General features: G+C 32.7%; 1 protein-coding gene across 1 annotated transcript in view; it reads right to left on the bottom strand.

Annotated features, from left to right (window-relative positions):
- Positions 1-1,249: 1,249 nt before the first annotated feature.
- Positions 1,250-15,540, bottom strand: part of LOC105993481 (uncharacterized protein CXorf22-like) — a 29,546-nt gene continuing 15,255 nt past the window's right edge. The window contains exons 9-16 of the mRNA XM_013026749.1: positions 13,734-13,923; positions 12,540-12,753; positions 9,228-9,380; positions 7,055-7,247; positions 6,858-6,954; positions 3,649-3,865; positions 2,862-3,103; positions 1,250-1,395 (exon numbers count right to left, since the gene is read on the bottom strand). Of these exons, the coding sequence (XP_012882203.1) occupies positions 1,250-1,395; positions 2,862-3,103; positions 3,649-3,865; positions 6,858-6,954; positions 7,055-7,247; positions 9,228-9,380; positions 12,540-12,753; positions 13,734-13,923 (1,452 nt within the window). The remainder of the gene's footprint in view (positions 1,396-2,861; positions 3,104-3,648; positions 3,866-6,857; positions 6,955-7,054; positions 7,248-9,227; positions 9,381-12,539; positions 12,754-13,733; positions 13,924-15,540) is intronic.

Genomic DNA, 15,540 nt, shown 5'->3' with positions numbered 1-15,540 from the left:
ATTTAATTGAGTCTTCTGGTTTCTCCCAACTATATTCTTTTCCAATCCCAAAGGAGAGAGTGCAGAAAGCAAATTTTATTACCAGAGATAACAGCAGTGCTGTAGAAGTAGGTAAGTCTGTGTATAAATTCCAGCTAAGGAATCATTATATGTGTGAGCTTACATTCAGCACTCTAGAACTCCATGTTTTCACTGTTCACACTCTCACATGATTATTGTAAGAATTAAATTTGTGAATATATTAATATCCTTTAACATAGCAGAATTACTCAAAAAATGATTATTATTAAAGCTAAATCCAAATTAGTAATTTCCTCATGCTTTGTTAGAAAAAATGTTCAGAATGAGTACGTGGCAAATTTATAGTAAATTGCCAAACACAGTTACATAAACAACAGTTCAAAAACTATGCACAGATTCACTTAAGGGCAGTTTATAAGAGGTAGAAATAATATTCTGTTACCTAAGATTTGAAATCACCCAAATTCCTATTACTTGTGTGGATGGTAAATGATTATACAGTCACACAACTAATACTGTTAGGAGAATGCATAGTTTACAACCGAGTGCATCAGCTCAGATTAATCCTGCAACCTCATGATGTTTGAAAGAAGCCATACTATGTTTTGACAAATAAATCTAGTGATGACCCTAGTGATTGGAAATGTGAACCTAAAAGAATGGTTCTTTTTATGTGCTGATCATGTTCTGCTTCTTGATCTGGCCAATCTGTAGGTAAGTTAAAAAAGTGATCATAGGTTACAGATTTTAAAGATTAAATAATACCTATTTTAGTTGGCACACCTTTCTAAATGAGTATTATCCGTTGATAAACAATCTTAGAAAGAATAGAGATAGAGATAGAGAGATAGATGATAGATAGATGATAGATAGTAGATAGATAGATAGATAGATAGATAGATAGATAGATAGATAGATAGATAGATAGATAGAGATATATATAGTACCCAGCTTGAAGTATAGGGAAGACTTGTGTTCTTATTTCAATATGTCATCTCTAAAATTTGTGTGTATCTTACTTCTAAGCTACAAACTCCTGTCACAGAAGAAATATGTAAAAACATCCTCATGTCATGGAAATAAAGATGGAACTTGGTAAAAGGGCATTGAGCTTGTTCCAAATTTGTAAGAACATTGAGTGTATACAATGTATATATGTGTACATATATATGCAACTATATGCATGCTTATGTCTAAACAATTTATAGTATTCAAAATAAAAATCACATTAAATGATAATTACCTGTGCAACACATTTTAATGTCAATGTGTTTCCACCAACAACTTGAAGAATAAATTCCCCAATCTCTGGAGAATTAAAAGTTGGTTGCCATGATACCTCACATTCCAGTGAGCAATATGGATCAACGATGCCTACAGAGAATATATAGAGAAAATAAGGCCATTACAACATTCTTATTAGTTGGGCCATTGTAAATACCACAAATTAGAGCTTTCTTAAAAATGTAACAATCAAATCATTGATATTAAATTCCAATTGTGTGGATATGCTGAGTGAGAAATTGCCAAATTAACATAGAGCTATGGGATTTACTTGAAATCTGAAATTAACAATTTATTTCTGAAGCTTATGCTGTAAAGAAAAATGTATGACCAAAATATGCCAATGTTCAAATACCAATAAATTTGTCAATAAGAAACACACTATAGGATAAGAAAGGGTTATATATATATATATATATATATATATATATATATATATATTATATAGTTTATAGGAAATAATTTGAGATTGTTAAGCAAATCATTGTCCCCTCTATATATTTTACAACGTTCTAAAATACTTATCAACATTTGACACTCACTCAGCTTTCAGAGAAAAGAATCATCATTACTAGAGAAATTATTTTATTTTTATTGTAAAAATACTGTACAGAGGGGTGCAGTTACATGAGTAAGGTAATGAGTACATTTCTTATCCAGCATTGTTACTTCCTCCTTTGTTTTTCCCCTACTATCCCTTCCCTCCCCATCTCCAACTCCTCCCTCTTCCCCCCCTCCAAGTTGTAAAGTTTGTTTTCAACATAGTGTCTTGTACATCTCATTGTTACAATGGGTCAATCTGTATCCTTATTTCCACATTTTGTTATTTCCCTTCTTCTCCCCAAATTAGAAAAATGTACATACAAATTTTTGTAAATGTACATATCCCTGTAGATGTAACTTCCCATGTAGCTCATAGTATTTAAATTATTTCTAGAATTCAGATGTTTTTAGAGCTTATGTGTTTAGAATCCTATTTGGTATGAGAGGCTTTTACCTACTCAAAGTTATCATTTTCTTTGGAATAAGGAAAAATGTATACTTGAAGGAATAAAATGAGTTAGAAATTCTTTCAGGGAGAGAGAAACTTCTGAAATTCAAGGGAACATGATACTGTGTGAATATCATAGTTTTTACCTATAAAAGCAGAAAAGATGGGGTGAAATTTGAACCATGGAAGTGGCAAAAACTTCATCAAATGGCTTCTAAAACTGGCATGAGGATGAATAGAGTGAGTTAGAGTAAAGTCACTGTATCACAAAGGGTTGAGTGACTCATGGTTTTACTAAGAGTAAAGTCAACAAAAAAGTAAAGAAAACAAGCAGGAAAACATTCAATGCTTATAAAAATATCAAATTAGAAGTCAATCATTTGAAAAGAAACAAAACCTTAATAACCCATATTGTTAAATCACATTTACCTAGGTAAAAATTACCCTGATCACAGTATCTAGTTACTTCTATGCTCTTAGCCAGAATACAACTTAATTGATGCATGTCTAGATACACAAGTGAATTAATAAATAAATGCCTGAATGAAACAAAATAAATTATTACCACTAGCTGGACGAATAGAAAAGGCAACCCCTTTATCTGTATTTATTGGGTGCCATCCAAACCGAGCAGGAAGATTCTGGCGATTATGCAATTTAACTGTCCCTCGAAAACACGTTTTCACTAAGAAAGCTTGGGGTTTCAATAATATCTCCTTAGAAGATAATTCAAGTCTTATTGCTGTAATAGCTGCCATCACCAGGATATGCCCACCAGGAATGCTGTTGACTGTAAATGTAAATGACCTGTAACACACCAAAAGCATCCATGTTTAAGTGATCATAGCTATTTTGACTATAGGGTTACAGGTGGACCCATTGCAACAATGAGATGTACAAGTCTTTATGTCAAAAAATGAACTTTACAACTTTGGTGGGGGGTAGGGGGAGGACCGGGTGGAGGGGGAGGGGGGGGAGTATGGGAAGGGATGGGAAGGGGAAACAAAGAGGAGGCAACAATGCTTGATAAGAAATGTACTCATCTTGCCCATGTAATTGTAACTCCTCTGTACGGTATTCTCACAATAAAAAAAAACTCTTAAAAAAAGAATTCACTTATGTATGAAAAATGTATGTCATAGATTAATCTACATAATTAATAACTAGTAGGTAATATTTTAAATAATTATGAAAGAGAATTACATTATCAGAGAAATATGAAACTACAGATCTATGAGTTGACACATACATACTGCTCATGCTTTGAAATCAAATATAATATAGTACAATTATTTAGGTAAATACATACTACAAATGATCCTAGCACACAGAAACTAAAAAATGAAGCTTACTTCCAAAAATTTCCAATTTTATGGGATTCAAATACCATTGAAACATAAGTACTAGCTGTGGGTGGAATTACAAATGATAATTGTTTTGTTTTCTGAAGTTCTTCCATGTTAACATCTAACTGGACCAAAACATGCATAGAGAGCATATTAATAAAATGCAATTGACGAATGTTTGTAGAGCTCACACAGATATTACCGAAGTTCAGAATTGAGGGTCCTAAAACAATAAAAAGTAAGTTATTAATTTTAATGTTGAAATGTTTTCATTTATCTAATTGAAATTAATAAAATTATAGAAAATGATAAAATATTTACTATAATGGCAAGCTTTTTTACTTAAATGATCAAAAATTGATATTTACATTTTTGACTAACTTCTAATATGAATATATTCTAATTATATAACAAAGTAAGCACAATATAACTCATCTCAGCACACTAATTCACAACAAATTCTCTTAGCTATCGTCAGTGAAATTATTTTATTCATGAATCCAGAATTTACAGGTATTAGTAATTTTACCATAACTCACTATTCAAGTCTTTTCCTTTTAAATGTCAATTATTAGAATATAACAGACACATATTTTGTGTTCCAATGAATTTTTTATTCTGGGAAGAAGTTACTTTAAAACATTATTTGTTTCAAATCTTTCATTATATAAGTTATATAGGTCTGCAGTAGTGTTATAAATAGCAATAATTTGCTACTACTAAAAGAACTTGCTGAGTATTTGTTACATTGACCTATAAGCCATGAAGGTTTTGATTTCAATCAGCTCGGTGGCAACAGTAATTATTCCTGGTTTTTTCAGGGTTGATTATTCTATAATCCCTTGTAATTTTTTATTTTGCTCATTTGGGATGGCTTTCTCACATTCATTATCTGGTTAAACATTTTCTGAATAATTGAGAGAGGCCATCAGCAGAACAGAAGTTTTATTGTGAAGTTCTTTTCTTTCCAGCTACTCTGATCCATACCATCTAGCTTCCTTGGTGATCCTGGTCTCCTATGTTTGTCATTTCATTGCATGAATTCTTTCAGGTTTTTAGTTCCTTCTCTATGTGCTGTGGACTGGAAACTCTCATGTTAGTAAATCTCTTTGGTACCTTTTTAAAAAATTAATTTTCTTTATTGTTATTATACAGGTGATCTAAAGAGGGATTACACAATTATGTGAGTCACATAATGAGTACATTTCCTTTAAAACACTGTTTTCTGTTCCCTCACTCTCTCCCAGTCCCTCTCTATCTTTTTATCTTTTTATTTATATATTTATTTTTGCCGGTCGTGGGGCCTGAACTCTGGGCCTTGGCACTGTTCCTCAGCTCTTCAGCTCAAGGCTAGCACTCTACCACTTCTGGGTTTTTCTGCTTATGTGGTGCTGAGGAATCAAACCCAGGGCCTCATGCACGCAAGGAAAGCACTCTACCACTGAGCCACATTTCCAGTCCCCCTCCCTATCTTTTTAAAAGTCATTTTTATTGTTATCATTAAGGAGCTGTACAATATCATCCTTCTTGAACAATATCATCCCTTCTTTCCCTTTTCCCCATTTCCACCCTCCCATCCCTGCCCACAAGTTGCATAGTCCATTTTTACATAGTATATATTGAATACCATGACTGCATGTGTACATACTTCCCACTTCCATTCTTATGCCCCTGATACCATATTTTTCACTGTTTGATATTCCATGTAAAGGAAAATCTGATGTATTTTTGTCACTTGTTTTTGATCATTTCAGGCAGGTGGTTAAATTTGATCTTTGTCACTCCAGCTTAAACAAAAATGGAAGTTTCTCCTACCTTAAGCTGAGCTGATATAAGATATTATGAACATGTTAATAAGTGTTGCTAGTTACTATGCCTATCACTTACAATATGCTTGAAAGGGTGTTTACTCTCTATTTGATGAAGGAGACTTCTGACTGAATATCTACCAGGTTGGCCAGACATGAGAATAGGAAAATAACCATGTTATAAGGCATGTGAGAAACATCAGTTATAACAGAAACAAGCTGGGGTGATATCCAAGCATGTATTGTTAGGTTGGTCAAAATGTTAATAGAAAGTGTAAAAAAAGTGGAGCAAACTAATCAAACAAGTCTATTGTGTTTAATAATTACCTTAATTTTGAAATATATAATTAGAATCAGTTTTCTGAAACTATAATCTTTTTATGGGATTAGGCCCTGCTCCATTTAGAGGCTCAAAGAGCACCCCCAGTATGTAAAAATGAGAGCTACTCCCTTACCCATTTCATTAAACATATCCTCTCTATATACTTCCTCCAGTCCACTTAAAATTCCCTCAGATTATCTGGCTTTGTCAATACAGAATCCCTATTCCCAGAGTGACTGTACTAAGATGCTCAGGGCATCAGGGAAAGAAAGGAGGGAAATTAACAGAGAAGCTGTAGAAAATTCAATGAACACTGTCTTTTAACTTTCTTTTGTTTTTTGTGTAGATCTGCTTGTCTGATCAGTCAATAACTAACTTGGAAGGCAAGAATAGTTACCAAATAATAGGGAAAGATAAGTTCATGGAACTATAGAGCCTAGCATCTCTCAAATTCCTGGCCATTGTAACTTGATAGAGTTACTTTGGCAACCTTTTAGGAGGTTTTATTTTTTTTTAAGTCAGTTATACTTTTTCTGTACAAGTCAGCAATTCTAATCTTAAGAATCTAATAGAAACTAAAACCTTACAGCCCTTCAAAAAATTTTATGTCAGTATGTATAGCCTCATGATCCATGAGACACAAGTTTGAAACAGCACAATATCCAAGAAACAGTGGAAAAATAAATAAAAATAAATAAAATAACAGTGGGATGCCATTTACATATAGAAATTAATAAGGAGTAGCAGATATATAAGTCCCAAAAACCATATGCTGTGATAAAAGTAATATGTAGTTTATCATATATCATATTATTCCATTTATATGGAATGTTCAGAACAGAAAAAATCATAAAGATAGAAAGGATTTATTGATAGCTCAAGGCAGAAGGTAAAAATAGGGAGTGATTGCCTACAGATACAGTGGTGATTATATATTCTAAACTGAATTGTGATGGGGGCTTCATAACCAAATTTAAAAAAATTTATTGACTTCTATTCTTTAAAATTATGATTTCTGAAGATTATAAATTATCTCTGATAAATAGGCTAAAAAAATAATGCAATATGTTTTTCTATGTTCTTACCAACAATTACTTGATGAATTTGCTTTGGTGTCAAATGTAAGCTACACTCATGTTTCTCCTGGTTAGTGGATGGTTCTGATTTAAGTCCTTTGAGAACCTGAGGAAAAACAAATTTTTCCAAAATTAATCATTCAATATTATCAAGAGCTATTTTAAGAATTTGAATATTAAAACAAAAAGTAAAGTATCACATATACCTTATTATGTTGGGCCTCTATCTCCTTCGATGCCATTTTCTTTGTACTTAATAACTGAGTGTCATTGATGGGAGACTCTGGTGGAGGTAAAGGTATTACCTCTTCTATTTCAGCTACTGAGAGAGGGGGTGACTTTAGGCCCGACCCTGGTTGTAAGCCTATGTCTGTGTCATTATGTGAACACATATGTTGCCTATTAAAATAACAATAAGAAAAAGAATGAACAATTGAGGCCAGGTTATTTATAAAATATAAATATAAATGCAAATAGTCCCCATAGTACACGTTGTTGGGGCTCACTCATATCTACTTAGCCAGACTGGAACACTAGTCGACAGGAAGTTTTCCTCCACTAAGGCCCATTCTCTTCTAACACCACTTATGGGAAGTTATATCCGCTTCAACTGCTGTGTCACATTCAGGAGCAGCCCACAGTCAATGAGAGGCAGACATCAGTTAAGACAAGCTTCTTTATCTAGAGGAAGGGACAGCTATGTGGCATAATTTATGTTCAAAAGATTCTAAGAATTAGGCTGAGTATAAACTGTATTTGAAACACATTCCTTCTTCAACTATCTTCCTGCCTCTGTTCTGCATCATTCATTCTGTACAGGTTCCTCCTGAAAAAAAATCTGCACACATCACATATAATGGAATCTCTGTTTTAAGGTTAAGATTGTGCCTAAGACATACATCTCCATATCAAATGGTAATAATATTACTATAAATAAATTCAAAACAGAAAGAAACTAAAGAGCAAAGAAAATATATGATGTTCACATGCAGAAGATTATAATTTGAACCTTATTGTTTATCATACACAAATATCAACATAAAATAGAACAAGGACATGAAATTACTATAATAAAACCTGGAGTAAATAAGACACTAGCACAAGCAATTTTTTTGGAGAAGACCACCAAAATACAGGCAACCAAAGCAAAAGTATACTAATTCTATCAACTTAGGAAACTTTGGTGTAAGAGTCAAGAAACACCTATATCTTAGAGGAAGACTGCAAACTATTCATTTGACAAAAGATTTCTCAAAATATTAAAAAAAACCCTCAATAACAAAGTCCCTAAACTAATCAATTCATGTATGACAAACGATACAAATGTACACATCTCAAAGGAAGATTTTAAATTTGTTTTAAAATTGGGTGGTGAAACAATCAGGGAGCACAGTACAGAGGTTCTTTACAAAAGTAAAACTAGATGTATCATATGATACAGCTTATTCCACTTCTGGCTATTATTTACAAACAGCATAATGAAGAGATGTCTGACTACCCATGTTTATTTAGTCATAACTGCCAAGTCATAGATACAGAAAGTGTGGTATATATGCACTACACAAGAAGTATTATTTAGACATTATAAAGAATGAAATGCACCTGTAATCCTAGCTACTCAGAAGGCTGAGGGCTGAGGATAATAGTTTAAAGCCAGTCTGAGGAGGAAAGTCCTTGAGACTCTTATCTCCAATTAACCACAAAAAAGATAGAAATAGAGTTGTGGCTCAAGTGATGGAGTGCTATCCTTGAGCAAAAGACAAACCAAAACAAAAAACAAAAAAAAAAATTCATGGACAAAGCTTAGGCCCTGAGTTCAAACCAAAGGGCCTACACATACAAACACATCACACATACACACATACACACATGAATGAAATCCTCTCATTTTCAGTCAAATGTTGAAACAATATGTTAAGTAAAATGCAGAAAGAAAATACCACATGTTCTCTCTTATATGTAGATGCTAAAATATTTGATATGAATGTAGAAAAGTGGATATTACATGTTGGATATTTGGGGGCAGTTAGGAAATAAAGGGAATATTAGAAGTACTGAAACGCAGGTGGAATTAAGTTCTAGATTTCTTCATAGAGGTAAACACAAATGGAAACATAAATTATCCTCACTTGATTTGTACACATGTCCTGAAACATCCAAATACTTCATAAATAAGTTCAATTATTTCTTTGATTAAAAGTATTACAAATATTGGAAGAGATGGGAATGCTAACTGCCCTAAATTGGTCAGTAGACACCATACACATGTATCAAACTATTAAACTACACACAAATTTGTATAATTAAAATAACCATTTTCTTAAAAATACCTATATGGGCACCTTCATTTGGTATATTGTTTGATGGGCTGTACTTTACCTCTCTGCTTCTTTCTGTAGGCGAATGTTCCTTGAGTTTCTAATATATTTTGTGTAATAGTCTTGATGTGCTTTCTTTTTTTCTTGTTCAAGGCTAGTATATTCATATTCATGATCTATATAATTATGTCTTGGAGTCTTCGTGAAAATTGTCCTACAATGTGAACAAGTCTTGTTAAAATTTAAAGCTATGTATTTGCACTGTTAGTGTGTGTTACAACTTCAAGCCAACTACTTTGGTAGACCTGGTCATACAATGGGGAATGGAATCATCCTTTGCCTCATATCCTATTCTGTATGAAAAAACTTCTTTCAGAAGTATGTAGAATAAAGTCAATTTTTAAAATTTTATCAGAGAAAAAAGCTTATTTTTAAGCTTATTGGTAGGCAGGAGTACCTACCATAAACTTGCCCTTATGGAATTAGTGAAATAGGCTATTTGGAGAGTTCTAAATTATAAATTAGACCTGAAAAATTAAATTTTAATCTGATCAGTTTGTCCTAAGAGATCAATACTTTTAGATCATTGTGATAAAATTTAAAAATATAGAATAGTGAAATCTTTTTTCAAGCATGTTACTTTCCTAAAACCATAGAGGTTATAAAATATGAACAATAAATCTATAAAAAAGAAGTACTCAATAAAAATAACTGTAATTTTTATATATGTTAGATTGACCTCATTGCTTTCATGTTCTTTCCTTTTTAACTGCTACATATTTTCAATGAATTACAAAGTAATATCATGAATACATTCTGGCCTTAGTTGACCTCAACCTTTAGTAAATTTTATGTCATTAAGATTCTTACCCTCAATAACTCATGTGTATGATAAATGGAAATAGAAATTTCATCACATTTTTCCTTGTTTCATACTTCCTTGATAGTCATATAAAGATATATTTAACTTAACTTTTAACAGAGTGATACAAAAAGAATATAAAATGCATAGTTACTAAAAAACAGTTAATATTTAAATTTTCCATCAAGCACTAAGTTTTATGTGGTATTGAAGATTGAACTCAGGACCTCACACATGTTAGTCAAGTGCTCTAACATTTGAGCCATACCCAAAACCTTTTGCTTTTAGATTTTTGTCAGATTGGGTCTCATGTTAACTCTTTGCTCAGGCTATCCTCAAATTATTATCCTTTTTCTCTCTTTCCCTAGAGCAGGAAAACAATACCCTTCCACACTTAGTCAAGCTCTAAAACTCTTAGAAATAATTTTCTTATCTAAAGTTCTAATGTCTGTAAAAAGGAGAAAAGGAAGGACATGTAAAGTACCAATGGGGAAAACACCTTAAGTGACAAAGCATTATTAACATATCGAAATCCTTATATATTCTTAAGTAATAAATATTCCTTAATAATAAAAATTTATTTTCATTAACAGGAAGGATCAGGAGGATTATGATTCTAGTCCAGCCTGGGAAAATTTTCAGAAGACCTCCATCTCAACCAATAACTGGGTATTGTGTCTCAAGCTTGTCATACTAGTTATGTTGGGAGGCTGAATTCATGAGGATCATGGTTCCAGGATAACCTAGGCAGAAGTATACAAAGCTCCACCTCAATGAAAAAAGCTGTGCATGGTAGCACATGCCTGTCATTCCAGCTGCAGTGGGAAGTATGACTAGGAGGATGAAGCCTAGGCCAGACAAAGGTAAAAAACAAGGCCCTATTTCAAAATAACTGAAGGAATGAATCATGTGATATAGCTTGCCAAGCAAGCATGAAGACCTGAATTCAAATTATAGTGCTATTAAAATAGATAAATGTTTCAATGAGCAAAAGTAAATATAGTACAATAAAATTTCTTTCATACAGGACTGAATCTTCTCTATTAATGTAAAGCAGATTTATTGAGGAAAAATAAATGTCTATGGAATAAATAGGAAGTGCTAAATCTTATATTTAAATGATCTAATTGATACAGAGTTAGAAATAAAGTGTTAACACTAACTTAAAGCATTTCATCCACATATTTACATGAGATATATAAATGTTTCCAGAAGCTACCATTGCAGGGAAAAAGAAGACACAATTGACTTTTTACAACATATAATTATTTAAATTTGAATCTGAATGCTTTTTTTCTCTGTTATGGTACTTGTCAAATGAAAACAAGGGCAAACATAAATAGGATTTGTAAAATAAAACAGAATATTCTATAGCACACTACAGAATGTTTATAATAAAAATGGCCTAAAAATCAAATGACATTACAGTAAATTTGCTACAGAATTAAGTGAACTTAAAGGTTCTCTAAAGTAAAGTGACAAGTTGAACTATCAAGTTTAGGTAGTATATTAGTAGCATAATACAGGCAAAAAGAAACCTGTATCACTTGCAAATGTGTACAAAGTATATTTTTGGCTCAGGGCATAGAAAAACATTTCAAAATGCATTGATTATTTCTAGTGAATAATTTGTAAGGTAGTAAATTTGTAGAGGTTTAAATATCTGTTATTTTAGCTCAGCTTAGAAATAGTTACATTAAGTATATCTTTGAGGGGATAACTAAAGATGATGATAATAATGATAGTTTTCCACAATATAATACTTTTATTCAGATAAGCTCAAGCACTCAATCATATTGAGTAAACATATCTATTCTGAGGACTTACATTTCTAAGTATGGTAATTTCTGTCATTTTTCTATACTTGTTAATAATAGTTATGAAAAGTTGTTTTACATATCAGTCACTTCCAGGTAGTACACAACAGAGGCAATAAAAAGATTAGATAAAGAAAATACAGTTGGGCATTCAACAACCATGTGCTCCATATTAAAAAGAGAGAAAACAACTGGGTGCCAGTGGCTTTCACCTGTAATTCTAGCTATTCAGGAGGCTGAGATCTGAGGATCACAGCTAAAGCCAACCTGGACAGGAAAATCCATGAGACTCTTATCTCCAATTATCCACCAGAAAACTAGAAGTGATGCTGTGACTCAAGTGGTAGAGCAACTAGCCTTGAGCTGAAGAGCTGAGGGACAACACCCAGGCCCAGAGTTCAATCCCCATGACCAACAAAATTTTTTTAAAAAGCAAAAAGAAACAAAAAAACCGTAAAAACAAAAAACACAAATGCTAGAAGTGGTGTTATGGCTCAAGTGGTAGAGTACTTGAGCTGGAAGAGCTCAGGGATAGTGCCCAGGCCCAGAGTTCAAGCCCCATGACCGACTAAAAAAAAAAAAGTTTTACTGACATCATTTTATTTAACATCATGTTCTCATGTTCTTGGCAGACTTTTGAATATCATTAGAGATTATGTTTTTCAAAATTACAACTTTTAATATGATATGTTACCTGAAAGTCTTATGGTGATCTCCAGGCCTTATACTCCCAGGTCGGTCATTGGGATAGGCTATCAATGCATTGGCTGTGGACTTTTCATTTATGTGATGATTATGCAGGCATGTTGTGGCTGATTGCAGCATTGCTACAGGTACAGGATTCTTATTTTTTGCCAAATCTTTGATTACAAACTTTCCAATAGGATTACTGACGAAAGGAGATAAACCTTTTATAGAAATGAGCATTAAGTTTATCTTTGGCAGTTTGAATTTTAGCTTTCTTTTAAAAAGTCATAAATTAATACACTATTATAATTGGCTCTAATTTAAATACTAAATTTCCAAGGAAAAATAATCAGGAAAAACAGATCACTTTACACAGGCATACACAGAACAAGTTAGCAAAGGAATACAGAAATAGATTATAAAATGCATGCATCATATAAATATAACTTGAAATACTTCTGTTGATCTACATGAAGCTGAAATTTACATAGGTTTAAACAGTTGTATACCATCCAATTTCAATATATGAAATGTAATAGAGTACTGAGTGAAATAGCAACAACCAGAAAATCTGGGGATGGTCAAATCCAGATTATAGTCAGACTTAAAGAATGAAATGTAGCTGAGCACTGATGGCTCACACTTGGGATCCTAGCTAATTAGGAGGCTGGGATCTGAGAATTGCAATTTGAAGCCAGTCCAGGAAGGAACTACTCTTACCTCCAATTAACCATCTAAAAACAAGAAATGGAGATTTGACTCAAAGTGGTGGAGCACTATCCTTGAACAAAAATCTTTCAGGAACAGCGCCCAGACCTCAAGTTCACGCCCCACAACTGACCCCTCAAAAAAGAGTAAAATGTAGAAAGAAGAACCTATGTCAGCCATTAAAATATATAGATCATTCACTAAAAGTATAACACTCAGAATAGAAATATACCATCTACTAGGAACTTAGTAAAAACACAATTCTTTTGATCCAACATAGACCTGCTTAATAACCAATGTTGAAATGCAAGCCAGTGATAATATATTTGAACAGGCCTATGGGATAATTTTGATGCATGCTAACGTATGAAAACCAGTTGTTTCAATCTTATCTGATGTGTACAATAAAAGTTAATATATCCAGGTAATTCTATACATGTTCTATACATATATTCATAACAACAAGTATATTGAAAACAACACAGTACTGTACCAGGATTAATTTTCATCACCACTTTCTTAGTGACAGCTTTGCATACACTATGGAACTCTAAATATATTTGATGAAATGGTTTCATTGATAAAGACTCTAATTTTTCATCTGCCACTGGGCCAATAATATCTATTATTTGCTGTACTTTGAAGGATCCAATTTGGCGTGGAGTAAAGGAACATATCACATTCTAAAAAAAAAAAAGAAGAAAAAAAAAGTAATCAATGACCTATCATTATGGAAAAAATACAAAGAAATCATTTATTTTAGTTTCAAGGAACACTAGTTCATCATGGTGATATTAAAGTACTTTACAGAAATCCAGCATGGACAAACATAAATATTATTAGGACTTAAACTAAGAATACAGTACACCACAGCATTTGAAGAATGAGAGTTAGAGGACTTCCAGATATTCCTCCTCACGAAGAAAAAGAAAACAATGACATAAACTTGTCAAAATATACTTTTTCAGATATTTAAAAGTTATCTTAAAACAAATATCTGAACTATTTTTAATGTTGCTAAAACTCTAAAGGAATAGAAAAGTTTGGGTCATTTTTATTTACTAAATTCTCCTTCTAAACCTAAGTAAGATTTCTCCTGGAAAAAAAAACAGCACTATGAGTATATAACTATGAAAAACATTAGCCTAGATGCAATAAAAGGAAATAGGTTTACAAAACTCCAAGAATTTAATCTTAAGAGAATTGTAATTATGTGTTCTAACTGGCAGCTGGCTGGCTAGAATGCCTAATATTAGAGCATGCCTTTATTTGACATGATTCAGAGCTCACTTTGTATCAACAACCATCTCCTGAGATTAAAAACAGCAAGTGGAAAGTAAATTATTAAATTAAGACTAAGATATTCATATGGCATTTGCAAAGTTCTGGCTTATTCCTGGGAATCTAAATTGTTATACATATAGACAGGACAGTATGGATGCAAAAGAAAGAACTGAGAACACTTTATTCTCTCACTGGACTGACTTTGAAACTCTTTACAAGGTTAAAGGTTGCAAGATCGGTCTATAAAAATAACTGCATCCAGGCACTGATGGCTCAGGCCTGTAAATTGTAGCTACTCAGGGGCTGAGATCTGAGGATCATGGTTTGAAGCCAGCCCAGGGAAGAAAGTTCATGAGACTCTTATCTCCAATAAAAACTATTAAAAAGCCAGAGTGGGGCTGTGTCTCAAGTGATAGAGCACTAGCTTGAGCACAAAGCTCAGGGACAGCACCTGGGCCCTGAGTACAAGCCCCAGTACTGGCACAAAAATAGAAAACATTTTATATACTATAGCTAACATTTATTGTATCTAAATTAGGGGTCATACTAATGAAACAGTAGGAGATATAAATAGAAGCTACTTGCAATATAAACACATGTACAATAGTCTGTTATTACAATTAAATCTTCCATCAGTAATTTCATGAGGCACATTACTATGCAGTAGAGGAAAGGTGATAAAATAATGAACAAGTAATATAATATTGAAAACTTTAATGTTTAGAACAGAATTTGGCAAACTTTTTCTGTAAATAACCAATATAAGTATTTTCCTAGTATGTTCAAGGTCCTAGGGTTCAATGCTTACCATTCAAAGGAAAAAAATAATGTGCCATGTCATTTCCTCACCAATACTTAACTCTTCTTTGATAGCATAAAATCAGTTTTAGACAATTGGAAAACAAATATGAATAGCTATGTTTCACTAACACTACTTACCAACAAAACAGACATAGGGGTAATTTCTGCTTTCAGATCATAGCTGTCAAAGCCCTGATTTAAGGCATCTAGGAAAG

The sequence above is a fragment of the Dipodomys ordii genome, unplaced genomic scaffold (genome assembly GCF_000151885.1).
Source record: "Dipodomys ordii isolate 6190 unplaced genomic scaffold, Dord_2.0 Scaffold96, whole genome shotgun sequence".
NCBI lineage: Eukaryota > Metazoa > Chordata > Mammalia > Rodentia > Heteromyidae > Dipodomys > Dipodomys ordii.
Note: the sequence above shows the minus strand (reverse complement) of the source record. Positions and strands in the feature narration are given on the sequence as shown.